The 16,997-nt window shown below is 41.5% G+C and overlaps 1 protein-coding gene across 1 annotated transcript in view; it reads right to left on the bottom strand.

Annotated features, from left to right (window-relative positions):
* Zfyve9 (zinc finger FYVE-type containing 9) overlaps positions 1-16,997 on the bottom strand; it is a 171,782-nt gene that overhangs the window by 45,749 nt on the left and 109,036 nt on the right. The window contains exon 12 of the mRNA XM_027402426.2: positions 15,053-15,157. Within this exon, the coding sequence (XP_027258227.1) occupies positions 15,053-15,157 (105 nt within the window). The remainder of the gene's footprint in view (positions 1-15,052; positions 15,158-16,997) is intronic.

Raw genomic sequence — 16,997 nt, 5'->3', positions numbered from 1 at the left:
GAGGAGGACAATTTTCCTGTGCCCATGCCATCACATGTTGGTGAGTAATGAGGGCAGCTCTCCCTTGGCTCACATCCAAACAGATCACCCTGACTTACAACCACTGGGCAGCTATGCTGTGCTGCTTAGGTGAGGGGCAGGGCTTTCCTGAGTGCTGCAGCTGGTAAGGCGGGGAGCCAACTCTCATCTGTTGTAGGTGGTAAGGGACAAGGGGTAAAGGAGGGTATCTCTTTCCCCTTCCATACCGCCACATGACAGCTGAGTAGTGAGAACAGCTCTTCCTTTCTTACTACTTTGGACCTGGCTCACTACACCTGTGCCAACAGGACTGGCTCTACTGTGCTGCCCTGGAGAGGTGCAGGGCATGCTCTCCCAAGTGTTGGAGCTGGTGGGGGGCAGAGACAGCTTACCCACCTGCCTCAGAGGTTGATGGGTAAGGGGTAGGGTCTCATTCTTTAGCTCAGACTGGCCTGAACCTTACTTAATCTGTAGTTCAGACTGGTCTCAAAGTCCTCCTGCCTCAGACTCCTAAGTGCTGGGATTACAGTCATGAGCCACCACAACCAGCTGATCAATTTCCCGTTTTCGAATACTCCTTACAAAGATTTTTTAATTTAAGCTTTGGCTTAATCTTTTAAAGTCTATGGACCACTTTTTTTTTTGGTTTTTCGAGACAGGGCTTCTCTGTGGCTTTAGAGGCTGTCCTGGAACTAGCTCTTGTAGACCAGGCTGGTCTCCGAACTCACAGAGATCTACCTGCCTCTGCCTCCCAAGTGCTGGGATTAAAGGAGTGCGCCACCACCGCCTGGCCGTCTATGGACCATTTTAAGCTCATTTTTGTACATGGTATTGAGGTAAAAGGTTGTAGCCATTTTTAAAAAATTGAATGCTTAACTATAAAATTACCAGTTTTGTTCAAAAGATGACTCTGTCCTAACGAATTGTCTGGCACCTTTATGGAATATCAACTATGTGAGGATCTGTTTTTGGTTCTCTATTCTGTTTCAGCAGTCTCTTCATATATTTGCTTAAAGCAATGACAGCAGCTGAGTGTGTGGCATACACCTGTAACCCAGCATTCATGATGCAGAGACACAGTGTTGCTGTAAATCTGAGGCCTCTGTGGTCTACACAGCCAAGTTCCAGGCCAGCCAGGGTTCCATAGCAAAACCCTGTCAAAAAAAGTTGAAGCATCAGGTTGTTGTCAGCCCTTGGATTATGCTCCCTCTCAAAGTTCCTTTGGCTATTCTGGTTCTTTTTTGTTTGTTTGACTGTACTTTTAGAATCTCAATTTCTAAATAAACAAGCAAACAAACAAGAAGCAAACCAAGAAACAGAAACAAAAACCTGTTGATATTTTGAATGGGATTGTGTTAAAACCATAATTCAACCCAGGGAGACTTACCAGCATTAAGTCTTTTTCATCTGTGGAGTCAGTCATCTTTTTCTTAGCAGTCTTTCTAGTTTTTAGGTGTTAGGCCATGCAATCATTTGTCAACTTTACCCCGAGTATGTCACCTTTTCTTCTGAGTCAGGATCTCATGTAGTCCAGGATGGTCTTAAACTTTTTTGTTTTGGTTTTTGAGACAGGGTTTCTCTGTGTAGCCCTGGCTGTCCTGGAACTAACTCTGTAGACTAGTCTGTCCTGGAACACTCAGAGATCTGCCTGCCTCTGCCTCTCGAGTGCTGGGATTAAAAGTGTTTACCACTATTACCTGGCTGGTCTTGAACTTCTGATTCTCCTGCCACCCCTCCCAAAGGCTGGAGTCATAGGAATGTATCACCACACCTCAGTTTTACACAGTGATAGGAGACAAACCCAGGCCCGTCCCCTCTGCTTACTCTCTAAGATGTGAACAAGCTGCTTTAGAGCTGCTGCATAGGATCCCATCTCCATTGGCCAAGTCACTTCAGTCTCCTTGCCTTCCCTGCTATCATAACCTGTATTCTCTGAAACTGTGATCCAAAACAAACATCCCCTCCCTTGTCTGTATTTGGTCACAGTGAGAAGAAAAGCTAACTACCATGACCGTTTTTTACAGAGCTGAAGTGGTGGTCATGAACTTTTTGTTTGTATTTGTTTTATCATGTCTTTCTCTGTAGATTTTTAAAAGATAACTTTGATCTGATCATGGGATTCATACCTGCAATCCTCCATTCATGAGGCTAACACAGGGTCGCTGTGTAAGTTTAAGGCCGGCCTGGGTTATTTATATCTGTTTCCAACAAAACAAAACAACTTCCCCACATAGGTTTGTTGGCTGCAGCAATTTGGTATATAATCATTTCCTTTCAAAGACTGAATGCATTATTGCATCTTTTTTTCTGGCTTTTAGGGTTTTCTGCCAGAGGTCTGATGTTATTCTGATGTGTTTGTCATTGTGAATGGCATGTTTCTCTTGCAGCTTTCACTGTTCTTTGTTTTGACATCCTGACTATGTTAGGGAGAAGTTCTTTGGTTATGTTTGTCTGGGATTCTCAATGCCTCTTGTGCTTGGATATCCCTTTCTTTCCCTAGATCTGGGAATTTTTTGATCTAATTTCTTTGCCTTTAGTTTTTTGTTTTGTTTTGTTTTGTTTTGGTTTGGTTTTGGTTTTTTGGTTTTGTTTTGTTTATTTTTTTATCTTAGTTTGTTCTTCTACTCCATGGATTCTTAAGTCTGGTTTCTCGATCATGTTCCAGAGTTCCTGGATGTTGTGATCATGCTCATGTTGTTTTTAATGTTTATTATTTTTTGTTTTGATGCCTGAATTTCCTCAACCTTGTCTTCCATCTCAATATTCTGTCTTTTGCTGGATGTATTCTATTGGTAATGCTTTCTTTCCAGTTCAAAGATTTACTTCTTTATTTTATGTACATTCGTGTTTTTCTACATTTATGTCTGTCCACCACATTTGTGTCAGGTGCTGAGGGAGGTCAGAAGAGGGTGTGGATTCCCTAAAACTGTAGTTATGGATGTCCGTGAACTATATGAGTGCTGAGTGAGTGCTGGGAACCATTCCTGGGTCCTCTGCGAGAGTGGTATGCTGTCTTACCTTCTGAGCCATCTTTCCAGCTCCTCTTTTTAATATTTATTTTTGTGTATGTGTGTATGCCACTGTGCGCATGTTTCCATAGAGGTCATGGAAGGGTGTGGGAGGTACTGAAGCTGGAGTTCCAGGTAGCTGTGAGTCACTGATGAGGGTACTAGGATGTGAACTTGGGTCCTGTGGAAGGGCAGCCAATGTTCTCTCCCATTGAGGTATCTCCAGTTCCCAATTAGGATTTCTTTCTGTTTTTTTTTTAATATGTGATTAATTAAAGTTTTCATTTCCAACTTTTCTGGAGTTTTTGTACTTGTAACTTGTCTTAGGGTTTCTATTGCTGTGAAGTGACACCATGACCATGGCAACTCTTATAACTTGACTTGAAGGTAACAGGAAGTGGTCTGAGACACCTGGAGTATCTTGAGCATATATGAGGCCTCAAAGCCCATCTCCACAGTAACACATTTCCTCCAACAAGACCATACACCCACTCCAACAAGGCCACACCTCCTAACAGTGCCACTCCCTTTGGGGGCTATTTTCTTTTAAACCAGCAAGTAACGATATCCTTACCTAATTTCTAATAAATGTTTCTAGCTTTTTTCCTGTTTTGCTTTCATAGCTACGATTTATAAATTTCCTTTCTTCCTTGCTGTTTGTTTCTTCTTTGAAGTCACTTGTTATTTTTTATAAGTAGGCTTTCCATCCATCCATCCATCCATCCATCCATCATCCATCCATCCATCTATCCATCCATCCATCTATCCATCCATCCATCCATCCATCCATCCATCCATCTATCTATCTTGTTCAGCATTTCAACCACTTCAGTAGGATTCAGAGACTGGTAAGTTGTGATTTCTCAGAGGTACCACATTGCTTTGCTTTTTGTTTCTGTGTTGTGATCTATATGCTGGCTGACAGGCCATCTCTTGTGGTCTTATTTGGAGATCTTTTTAGTAGTGTCCTACTTCTGGGGGCTAAATCTCCAGTTCCACCCAAGAGAGAGAGAGAGAAAGAGAGAGAGAGAGAGAAAAAAAAACAAAACTACAAACTGTCATAGCAGCAACAACACTGGACCAAACAAGTATCAAAATACACTTAACATAGATCAACACTAACTAATACACTGTCAATGACCACAGAATAGAAACTGAAAAAATAATGTAGAATGCTCTGGCAGCTAAAAAATTATTTGGGGGTAAATGTAGTAATCGTAAGTGAATGGATAAGGGAAGTAAGGCAAGGAGAAAAAGAAAGAAGCAAGGTCAATTAAAAGGAAGGGAGAATACAAATAAGAATGGAGAAAAAAGTGCCTGCTTACTCAACAATAACAATGATGTATAAATAAGATTACATAACTATAAGGGGGATTTAAAAAAATAAAGACATGGCCAGGTGGTGGCGGCACATGCCTTTAATCTCAGCACTTAGGAGGTAGAAGCAGGAGGGTGTCTGAGTTCGTGGCCTGCCTGGTCTACAGACTGAATTCCAGGACAGCCAGGGCTGTTACACAGAGAAACCCTGTCTTGAAAAAACAAAACAAATATATACATATATGGAAGCTTTAGAAAATGTCAAAATACTAATAATGAATTGTAGGAAGCCGGTTCCTGCATTATAATGGTGCCTAAAGACACCAAGATGTGAATTACTTCACTGGCGCTGGGTAATCTCCATTCCTTTGATCTCTGCCTATCCCGTGGCTCATTTTTGCCTGAGGAGCTGAAGCCATTCATAGGATAACATGTCCCAGGCGGCTGGCCAGCCTTTATATAGGGATGGTTTTCTTGGTTCAATGTCTCTGCTCAGTCTCCACTCTGGTAAAATGCATTAAAGCTTGTCTGCAGAAGGATCCGAGTGCCCTGCGTGTATTTCTTGCTGGCGAGGAATACAGAGCGGGCGCGGGACATATGGTGCCGAAACCCGGGAACATGTGAACATCTCCAGCACCGCGGAGACCCCTCTAACGAGGCGGATTCAGAACTGCAGGGTGGTAAATTCGGAGAGGTATGATTTTTCTGGACTTTGGCTTGGGAATGTTGCTATTGTGGGAGGTTAATATAGAGGCTTCTATGCTTTTACTAGGAGCTATTTTGACTTTTCTCACTGTTGTAGCAATCTTAAAGAAGTCCAGAATTACATATCAGAAACCGAATGTGGTGAGAGATGGGGCGCGCCTAACAATAAAATATAAGAAAAAAGGACCTCCCGGGATGTCTAGTGACAAGGGAGTGAATAATTTGTTAACAGAAAAAACAACAAATAAGAAAAAAGGACCTCCTGGAATGTCTAATGACAAGGGAGTGAATAATTTGTTAGATGACTCTATAAATAAGTTTAAAGCTTTAAATCTTGATAGCTCTGATGACTCTGAAAGCTCAGGAGATGAAGTCTTAAATACTAGGGAAACAGCTCAGCTAGATGAAAAAGAAACAAAAAAGGGGGGAGAGAAAATAGGGGATAACCGGTCACACCCCGGTAAATTTAAGAGACCTGTTAATCCAGCGGGTGTACTTCCATCAGCACCCCCATTATTTGGTACCGACTCCTTTTTACCATTAGAGGAGCGGAGAAAATTGCAGATGGCTTTCCCAGTCTTTGACAGGGGAAAAGGCCGCACATGTTATTCAAAACTTCTTAGAGGCCTGGGGTGCCTGGGAAAAGCCTCATATCCTAAAGATGCTCAAGTAATTTATGTATGCTTGTTTTAAAATGTTCTATTTCCTGGTACGGCCATTTTGTAGCTGGTCACATGACTGACGGTAGCCATTTTGCTAAAGTTAAAAAAAGGATACTTAGACCGCCATCTTAACTAAAGGTTACCGCATGGAAATTAGAGGTACCATCTTAGAAACAAGTTTTTCAGTTAAGATTTAAAATGTTAAAGCTTCTATATATTAAAGAAAGACCTTAAGGGAATTTAAATTTCTTTTTAAAACCAGTTTTCAAATGTTTGATTTTATTAATGTTTATACTTAAAGAGCTTCAATTTAGAATTTTTAAGCAAAGCTTGACAATGTAAAGTTCTTGTTTTTGTAAAAGATGCTAATCTATTATGTTGGTAGCACACACCTTTAAGCTCAGGGTGTTGGTGACACACGCCTTTAAGTTTTGGGCGTTGGCGGCATACGCCTTTAATCCCAGCACTCGTGAGTAAGAGGCAGATAGATCTTTATGAGTTCAAGGCCTGCCTGGTCCGACAGATCGAATTCCAGGACAGGCTCCAAAGTCACAAAAAAAAAAAAACCCTGCCTCAGAAAGAAGTTAAGCTACTGTTTAAGGAAGTTCAGCTGTATTACAGAAATAAGACTTTACCTAGCCACCTGTGTGCTTCTTAAAAACAGATAATGGGCCGGCTTATACCTCTCAAAAGTTCCAGCACTTCTGTAGACAGATCTGACTGGCTTACCTTATAACCCTCAAGGACAAGGCATTGTGGAACGTGCCCATCGCACACTTAAGTCTTATTTAATCAAACAAAAGGAGGGAATGGGAGCATCCTTACCCTCGGTGCCAAGAGTTGCAATATCCATGGCACTCTTTACCCTTAATTTTCTAAACACCGACGCTAAGGGCCATACAGCGGCCAAGCGTCATACCTCAGAACCTGAAAGGTCTAAGGAGATGGTAAAATGAAAAGATGTCTTAACTGGTCTTTGGAGAGGCCCGGATCCTATTCTCATAAGATCCAGGGGAGCGATATGTGTTTTTCCACAGGATAAAGAGAATCCCCTGTGGATCCCAGAAAGACTCAACCTGAAGAGCCTCTTCGGACCTTCAAAAGTCGGAACTCCACCCTCTCCCCGGGAGTTGAGAGCCGCTATTATCCAGATTAACTCCTGTCCTTGACGGAGGGACTGTCATCATGGATTGCTTCAGCTGTCTCCTATTTTAAGGAATGGGTGGGGTGGGATTGTTTGGTGCAGCCGTTTGCTGCGGATTGATGTTGCTTCTCTGGCTGGTCTGTAGGCTCAGGGCTCAAACTAAGAGAGACAAGGTGGTTATCGCCCAAGCGCTTGTAGCTTTGGAACAAGGGGCTTCCACTGATATTTGGCTAACTATGCTTAAGCAATAGGCCGCTGGCCAGACAGCTCTTGCACACCCGGAGCCTAGGCTCATTGCACAGGGTAGAGTGCCTGGCTTGAGCAGCCCATGAGGGATGTCGAGCAAGGCATCGCACAGAGAGTTGCCCAATATGCAGGCTTCTCTGGGAGGCATGTTGTCCTGCATAAGGGTTGCCTGCCCTAGTCTCCCTTTCCCAGAAAAACGGCAGAGGACAGGTCGAGAGCGCTTCGGGTCAAGCTAACAGCCTGATGGCGACTCTTGTACACAGTCTTAATATTTGATTGGGAAGGTACAACCTCTACCTCTATCCCTCAACATTTGGGTGACCTATTTGCTTATAAAAATATATAAAGCCTTTTCATTAATTAATAAAAAAAGGGGGATATGTAGGAAGCCGGTTCCTGCATTATAATGGTGCCTAAAGACACCAAGATGTGAATTACTTCACTGGCGCTGGGTAATCTCCATTCCTTTGATCTCTGCCTATCCCGTGGCTCATTTTTGCCTGAGGAGCTGAAGCCATTCATAGGATAACACGTCCCAGGCGGCTGGCCAGCCTTTATATAGGGATGGTTTTCTTGGTTCAATGTCTCTGGCTCAGTCTCCACTCTGGTAAAATGCATTAAAGCTTGTCTGCAGAAGGATCCGAGTGCCCTGCGTGTATTTCTTGCTGGCGAGGAATACAGAGCGGGCGCGGGACAATGAATATTTAAATGAAGGGAGCATGAGGAAAAGAAGAATGAAATGTTGGCGTAGATTCTTTTTGGGCCCTCCAATACTGGAGTCTCCCGGGTGAGAGTCGTGGAGGGCTATTTTCAACGGAACTTGAATACTCTTGTTTTACCTATACCATTTGCACTGGTGCTAATCAGTCAAGGATCAGATATTGGACAGAGCTATCTTTCCTTTAGTATCTTCCTTTCTTTGTATACTAGAAGCCTCTGCTGGTCACACTTAGCTTTGCAGTCTATGAGGTAGGCAGGTAGTCCCATGCTCCAGGAGTTCCCAGTTTGTATGGCATGTGGTAACTAATGTTCTAGCTAGAGGATGTCTCATTAGTGTATTGGCAGCAGGAAATGTAAACACAACACTGAAATTATATAGGCAGATCAGTCTCTAGACTTTGAAAATGTACTTGAGTTAAACACCTGTTGGTGGGGATGAGGATATAAATGTCAATCAAATATCCATTGCCTTCAAAATTCTCAGTCTCTGTGGCAGTGAGCTTCTTGGCAGAAAGGTTGATTGACCTAAAGCTCAGTATCAGCAGACTCTGCAGTTATCTTCAGGCAAAGAACCTAGCTACCAGGCACTACACATGAAGCTACAACCCATGGTACCCCTCATTGCTTGAGTCAAGTCTCCTTAACCTTTTGGTGTGTTGGCCCCTGGGCTCCATTACTGCCTCCTGCAGCAGTCTCCCCCTTGGGGCTGTGGGAGGTTGAGCCCAGGCTTCCTAACTTGTCATTTTTGTCCCTTGCTATTGCTCTCTGTCTTTAATAATAATGTTCTTTTAATATAGTATCTGGCTACAGCCACTTGAAACATAGTAAGTGACAGAATGGAACTCCTCTCTATTGCTGATCTACTGCACTGTAGGAGTCACTAGCTCATGAGCACATCCAACTAAAGTCAAGGCTTACAAGAACTATAGGCTTGTCCTATAAGGACTGCCTGCCTCTTCCCACCAAGGTTACCTGCTTATCTTCTAAATGAAGCTTCTGCTCCCTCCCCACACTGGGGGCTGCTTCTTCTTACTGTGTTACCCTTTGTTTTCCCACACTTTTCATTGTCCTACACCCTTTGTGATTTCTGACATTCACAATATTCTCTGCACTAGTTAACATTTTATACTTCTGAATCTTATTCATCATATTCCATGGTAGAAGTTTCTTATCTGCCATCTCACCCTAGAATTTCCTATTTTTTTCTTCTGAAACTTGACTTTTAAAAAATGAGGCAAATTTCTCTTAACAGGTCCATTCTTTTTCTTTTTTGAGACAGGGTTTCTCTGTGGCTTTGGAGGCTGTCCTGGAACTAGCTCTTGTAGACCAGGCTGATCTCGAACTCATAGAGATCCGCTTGCCTCAGCCTCCTGAGTGCTGGGACTAAAGGTGTGTGCCACCACCGCCCAGCCAGGTCCATTCTTTTATTTTAAAAATACTTATTCATTTTGTATATGTACATGCACTCCAGTGTGCCATGACACATGTGGAGGTCAGAGGACAACTTGCCAGTTGGTTTCTGTTCCTATCATATGGATCCTAAGGACTGAACTCAGGTCATCAGGTTTGGCAGCAAGGTTTAACCAATAACCTATCTTACTGACATTCTTTCATCTTTTGAAGTTCTCTTCAGCTTGTTAAGATGGCTTAGCAACATTATTTTATGTACAACATGGTTGGTAAGAAAAATATTTCCGGGCCCATGAGAACTGCTCTACCTGTTATTTTCCAGTGTTTTCTTCATGTGCACACATTCAACACAAACTCCTTGGAAGATCTCCTGAGCTCTTTCATTTCTGGTAATCTTGCCTGAAAATATGGTTTCCCTGTATCCTTGACTCTATCTCCTCAATTTGGGGAAATGTAATGTCTGCTTAGGTTCTGCCTGTTTATCTTATGGCCTGGAAGAACAGGCAGTAAATTGGGGGTGATTATGAGCTTCCCTTCATGCTCCCTGTCTGCTGCTGCTGAAGTGGATTATCCCATAGTCCTGGAAATTAGAGGTCCAGTACTAAAGTCATCAGAGATGGTTTCACAAGGGCCGTCAGAAAGATCTGTTCCTCAAAAACACAAACAAACAAACAAAAAACAGCTATTTTCACCCTTTACATCTTTATCATCTTCCCTCCTTATGCATCTGTAGCTATATTTTCTCTTCATGATGTTATCGTGTGGCAATATGGCTTCCCTAATTATTTCATTTGAACTTTGCTATTGTAGAATAGACCTTACCTCCAAATAAGGTCAACTAATTAACAACTGATTTCTGTTACACTACCATGACCACAAATAAAAGTTGATAAACTATATGGGTATAGAGAATAATAACATTACAGCTAGACAACTTTGGATTTCTAGCTGTTGATGCCTGTAAGGCAGGACAGTTCCTGCAGCTGTCTGATGTGAATCTTTGTCTTCCTGCAATTCAGAAAACTGCATTTCAGGTTATAGGTCTCTGATATGGGTGTCCAATGCAAGAGCAGCAGTGCTCTTAACCACAAGCCATCTCTCTGACCTCATTTTTCTGATCTTAACAAACGTCCAAGATCTGCTTGGGTTTGGCTGTAGCTCAACTACTTGCTAGATATAAAAACAAGTTCTCTGTGTCCCAATTTCCTCATACTCAATACTCCTTTTATTAAGCACTCATATGTTTTCCTAAACTGTCTGATATCTAAACATATCCAAGGGTAAAAGGGCTTGACACACAGCCTGATGACCTACATTTCTTCCCTGGCACCCAAGGCAAATAGAAGAACTGACTTCTGAACGTTGACCTCCAATGCATGCTATGGCTCACTTATGCTCACATATACATTAAATTTGAAGTTTCTGCAGCTGGTTTTCGAAGGCCTTCGGCAAGCCTCTATTTAGTCTCCTCTTCACTATGCAGCTTAGGGTCTTCTTCTGGGAGACAGCCCACTTCAGTTTTCATGTAGCATATAATAGAGGATGGCCATGAACTCCTGACACCCCTGTCCACACTTCCTGAGTGCTGGGATTACAAGCTTGAATCATCATTCTATTCTACCCCTCATCTATTTCAGTTTCTTTGAATGTGTAAAAGCACCATTCATTACCCATAATATCTGTCATTTATTTATTTATCTATCTAGTGATAATTTATAAACATTTTCTATATGCAAAGTACTGTTTTTGTTGGGTACTCAAACCAGTATAAAATAAGAAAACAGATAGTTCCATGTTCTGTTTTTGTTACAAGGCCTCACTATGTAGTTAGTCCTGGATAGCCTGGAACTATCTATGTAGGCCAGGCTTGCCTCAAACTCAAAGATTCACTTGCCTCCACCTCTGGAGTGCTAGGATTAAAAATATTTGCCACCATTCCCAGCCATGTTGTATGGTAATGTGATTTCATTCTGAAAATAAAGCTTGCTTTGAGTCAGAGGGTGGAGCTAGCCACTAACTGAACAAATTTAACCATAGAGGTTTGGAGGACTGCGGACAGACAGGAGACAGGAAGTAGGAAGGTGGGGCTGAGAGGATTTCAGCCCTTTTGGAGGAAGGAACTGAAGAGGTAGAAAGTCACTGGTGGCTGCTCACCTGCTTCTCTGATCTTTCAGGATCTTACCTGATATCTGACTCCTGATTATTTTTTTTTAAAGATTTTATTTATTTATTATGTATACAACATTCTGCTTCCATGTATATCTGCACACCAGAAGAGGGCACCAGATCTCATAACAGATGGTTGTGAGCCACCATGTGGTTGCTGGGAATTGAACTCAGGATCTCTGGAAGAGCAGTCAGTGCTCTTAACCTCTGAGCCATCTCTCCAGCCCCCTGATTATTGTTTTTAAAGATTTATTTATTATGTATACAGTGTCCTACCTGCATGTATGCCTGCAGGCCAGAAGAGGACACAAAATCTCATTATAGATGGTTGTAAGCCACCATGTGGTTACTGGGAATTGAACTCAGGACCTCTGGAAAAGAAGTCAGTGCTCTTAACCTCTGAGCCATCTCTCCAGCCCATGACTCCCGATTTTTTATTAATAAAGAATGATTCGATAGCCAGGCAGTGGTGGTACATATCTTTAATCCCAGCACTCAGGAGGCAGAGGCAGGTGGATCTCTGTGAGTTTGAGACCAGCCTGGTCTACAAGAGCTAGTTCCAAAACAGGCTCCAAAGCCACAGAGAAACCCTGTCTTAAAAAAAAAAAAAATTAGATAAATATTTCACAGCCATGTTTTTTTGTTTTTGTTTTTTAGACATGTAGGTTCCAGGGATTGGACTCAAGCTGTCTGACCCCAGTTTCATGGTTTTTTTTGTTTGTTTGTTTGTTTGTTTTTGGAGAGACAGGGTTTCTCGGTGTAATAGCTCTGGCTGTTCTGGAACTCATTTGGTAGACCAGGCTGGCCTCAAACTCAAAGAACCACCTGCCTCTGCTTCCCAAATGCTAGTTTTACAGTAGGGACCTACCACCGCCTAGCGCCCAGTTTCATGTTTTATTCAACATATTTTTGGATACCTACTATGAATGATTATCAATAATATGAACAGAAATGTGCTTTGATGGTAGTGCATGTCTTTAATCACAGTACATGCAGAGGAAATCGGATCTTTGTGAGTCTCAGGGCAGACTGGTCTATACAGCAAGTTCTAAGCAGCTGGGGCTTACATAGTGAGACTATGTCTCAAAGGGGTAAACCTTTTTCCAAAGTGTACTGTACTTAAATATGCTTACAATAGGGCTAGAGAGACGGCTCAGTGGTTAAGAGCCCAGGCTGTTCTTCCAGAGGTCCTGAGTTTAATTCCCAGCAACTATATGGTGGCTTATAACCATCTATAATGAGATTCTGTGTCCTCTTCTGGTATGCAGGCATACATTCGGGAAAAACACTGTATACATAATAAATCTTAATAAAAAATATGCTTACCATTGGCAAGGAGGGACGCCAATAAGGCATCTGATAAGTCTTATAAAATATATAGATTTATGATAATTAAGACTGAGCTAGCAGATGAAGAATCCTAGTCATTGTCCAAGCAGCTTTGAACCTAAAAAAATATGCTCACAATAAACTACTCAGGGTCAGACTCTAGAAGTTTGAACCAGCACCAGCTAAGTTGTGATGAATTGCATTTCCTTCTTGACTCTTATGGATCATTCCTCTGTTGGCTGCAGTGTTTGCAGGGGCAACCACCCCCCATAGAAATTAAAATCAATTAGAGAAAATATCCTTAAACTGACACTTGAAAAGTAAGTAGGGTTAGGCAAGTGAAGAGTAAGGTTAAGTGTATGTCAATAAGGTAGCAGTTTATAGAAAAGCTTGATGTAAAAGCAGATCAAGGACATGAGGATAAGAAAGACTATGTGCAGGCAAAGAGATGGCTCAGTGATAAATGACTTGCCATGCAAGCATGAGGACCTGAATCTGGATTCACCAACACACAGGAAAAAAAAAAAAAGGTGGTCTTGGCTGTATACGCCCAACTAGACATCTCTCATCATCAAATAAACTTTTAGTTCCAGGAATAGGTTATAGCTAATCAAGTTGTTGGCCAAAGGGGACCTAGGGACACTCCCAAACAACTCAGCTTACTGCCAAGGCTATTGGTTGCTCACTATAAATTGATGGTAAGGTCCTACTGCTGAAGACAGTATCTAAACAATTTGATAAACATAGAGAAGTTGAGCTGGTGTCTACCTAGAGCCTTCACCCCTACTGACTAGTATTCAAGATCCTAAGAAGGTAGTCTGCATGACACCAAAGGAGAAAGGTAAACATCAACCTAGCTATAAGCTCTGTGATCTACAATGGTGACTTGCATGAAAGATACACTGGTTCAATAATGGCACATCATTTGTGGCAGTAATCAACCAATATCTGACTGGATTTAAGGCCCACTCCATGAAATGGAACCCATGCAGTCAAGAACCTGAGGCTAGATAGGCCAGGGGCTTAGGGGAAATCCAAACACTACTGTTATGCTAAAAGAATTTAGCAATAAAATGACTCCCAATGATGTTTTGCTATACTCATAGACCAGTGCATTGCTCAACAATCATCAGAGTGCAGCAGACGGGAACAAAAACAGAGACCCACAATGCAACAAAGTGCAGAGAGTGAGAGATCTTGGAACACTCAGTCCTAAATGGAATGTCGCCATCAAATTCCTCCCCTCAGAGCTCAGGGAATCCTATGGAAGAGGAAATGAAAATGGAGAACACCGGGGAAACAAGGCCTTCTAAGCACAGCAGGATGGATATACATATGAACCCAGAGACTATAGCAGCATGTACAATCTCTGCAAGGATCTAAGCCAGATGGGGTTCGAGCCCTGAGAGAGGAAGTAGACACACACACACACCCTTTCCTAATCTAGAAGCTATCTCCACCTGATAACTGCTGGCAAAGGGAAAAGTACTTTTCTTCGATGTAGTCTCACTGGGTAAATAAACCACCAGCAGCAGAGGGCAGCACAAAACAAACTCAATGGCATTTTTGGAGGTTCCATGTCTCATAATGCTTTGTTCAGCATTACTTTTACTCTTTTTTTTCCCCTTATGGGTCTTTTGCATATATATCATGATTTCCAGTTTTTGTGTTTTTATGGGATTTTTCTCTGTGTGGATATGTATGTCTCTGCATCTGTGTTTCTTGTACTTTTTCTCCTGGTAGTTTGTTGCTTCATCCTATTCCAGTTTGCTTGTTTTTATTTTATTTTATGCTATTTTATATTACTTCATTACTATTCTTTAGATTCCTGCTTGCATTCTAATGGGAGAGAAAGGGTGTGAATCTGAGTGGGTGGGGAGTCAGGGGGGATCTGGAAGAGGGGAAACCATAATCAAAACATATTGTACATTCTAAAGTAAAAAAAATAACATACTGTATAAAAAAAGAAATTTATTTTCAATAAAAAGAAAACAAAAAAGAACAGCAAAGCATTTACTATATGATGGAAAAAGAAAAAAAATCCCACCCCAAGTTTTACAGATATGCTATAGCTAACTTTATACTTTTTAATGAAAATGAAAGTCTAACATAATATTGAAAAATAAAATGACACACCAATTACTATAAAAAATCTGAAATCTATCACTCTACCTTTTTGTAAATGGAAATTTTACATAAACAAAGACAAGTACTAATATAAACTGAGTTTACTATCAATTGAAGATAAAATTTACATGTAATCATGTACCTTTTACTTTCATTCACATTTTCAATTATAAAAAAAGTTCCTTGTGGTAAAGTCTTACCTCATTGTATCTGTTGCTGGGGATTTTGATGCTTGTTTTCCGAACTTCCATGTCAACCACCAAACCTTGAACTACCGGCAAAGTATACTGGTAATTTCGGAAGTCCTGGGCAAAGCAGATTAAAGTAGAATAAAGCATGATAAAAATGGTAGGATTTGAATTACAGCAATAAAAGTAGCACAAGTAAAAATGGTGATACTGAATGGGCTTGCTTCTTTAAACAGAGAGGATGTGCAATGGAAGCCCTTACTCACTGATCTTAGCTCTCATTCACTACTTGGCACAGGCAGTAAAACAGATGGTTTCCTACACTCCTTACATGTAACACTAAATCAATGATCACTCTGCTTTATTGCCACTTAACATTTTCTATATTCATTTGGTCTTGTATTTCTCAAACATTTTACTCTGAGTATTTACTATCCATTATGCCTGAAGCAAAATGAGCATAAGTCAAGTCTAGAGTGACAGAATATATAGCTGAATGTCATAGCTTCTCACAGGGTTTGATGTTTTTTCTCCTTTTTATTTTTTTCTTAGACAGTGTTTTATTACATAGCCCAGACTGACTTAGAACTTACTACCCTTGATTTCAAAACTCTTTGGCCTCAGGATTTTCAGGGCTGAGATTACAGATTTAAGTCACCACACTGACACCACAAAGACCTCTGACTTTCATTCTGAGGAGGTTTCTGGCCTGTTTTGACAGATCTGACTTCTTTATGAAGACTCGGTGGTGAGAAAGTATACGTGAGAGAAGATGAGATGAGCTAATAAGAATAATGCAGGAAGAGTCCGTGATTGTGTAAAGTGTTTATAGTTCAACATAGTGAAAATCTGTCAGATTATCTAGACCTCATTCACTGAAGTGGGAAGGACTGACGTGGGAGGCCTCAGTGTATGGTTGGGTCCTGGACTCATTAGGTCTGCTTCCCGACTGCAGACGGCATGTGGCCAACTGCTTCAAGTTCTTCCTGCTGTGACTTCCCCACCATGATGTACAAAAATCCTTTTTCCCTTAAAAAAGAACTTCATCATGAAGGGGAGGGCATCACCAAATCCACTTCAAAAAGACCAATTGAGGGGCTGGAGAGAAGGCTCAGTGGTTAAGAGTATGTGTTACTCTTCCAGAGGACCCAAGCTCACTTCCCAGCACCCATGTCTGGGGCTCACAACTCTGGCTACCGGGGAATCCAACGCTTCAGGCACCCACACTCACACAAACAAACATACATAAACAAGATTTAATTAAATAAATCTAAAAAGAAATTAAGAGCTTGTCAAGTTTGTACATGCTTGCAAACCCAGCACTAGGAAGGATAAGGCAGGAGAGTACAGAGTTAAGGGTAGTCTGGGCTACACAAAACATAGGAATTCTCAAACAAACAGATGAATCAACAAAACAAGGAAAGACAATTAAAATCCTAGTAAATCATTTATAAAAATAATCAGTGTTGTAAAATTAGACCAAAGACATCTAACACACTCAGGAGTGACTGATGAAAACAACTGAACTTCAAGTAAGATCAGTCCAGCAGAGGCTGTGACTGCCTTGCCAGCTATGTCCCAAATGCCTGTTAGGTTGTTCAACCAGGGAAAGATACTATGGAAAACAATATGTTTGATAACTGAAATAGTTTACTTGCTCTGGAGCACTGTCAAACAGTAGCAACCAGAGCACTAGAGAGTGGCTCAGCTGATAAAGTGCTTACCCAACTGTAAAGACCCGAGTTCAGGTCTCAAAACCCACTTAAAAAGCCAGGTGTGATGGAGCCTGCTTGTAATCTCAATATTAGGCAGGTAGGACAAGGATCCTTGGGCCTCACTTGCTAGATAGCCTAGCCTAATTAATGGACCAGGACACACACACACACAGGCACACACAGATAAGGACATACACAGAGTTTAAAACAAAAAGGTGGTTCAAGCCTGCAATCTCAGATAC

The sequence above is a fragment of the Cricetulus griseus genome, chromosome 2, assembly GCF_003668045.3.
Source record: "Cricetulus griseus strain 17A/GY chromosome 2, alternate assembly CriGri-PICRH-1.0, whole genome shotgun sequence".
In the NCBI taxonomy this organism is placed as follows: Eukaryota; Metazoa; Chordata; class Mammalia; order Rodentia; family Cricetidae; genus Cricetulus; species Cricetulus griseus.
This window is presented reverse-complemented; position numbering and strand designations above follow the sequence as displayed.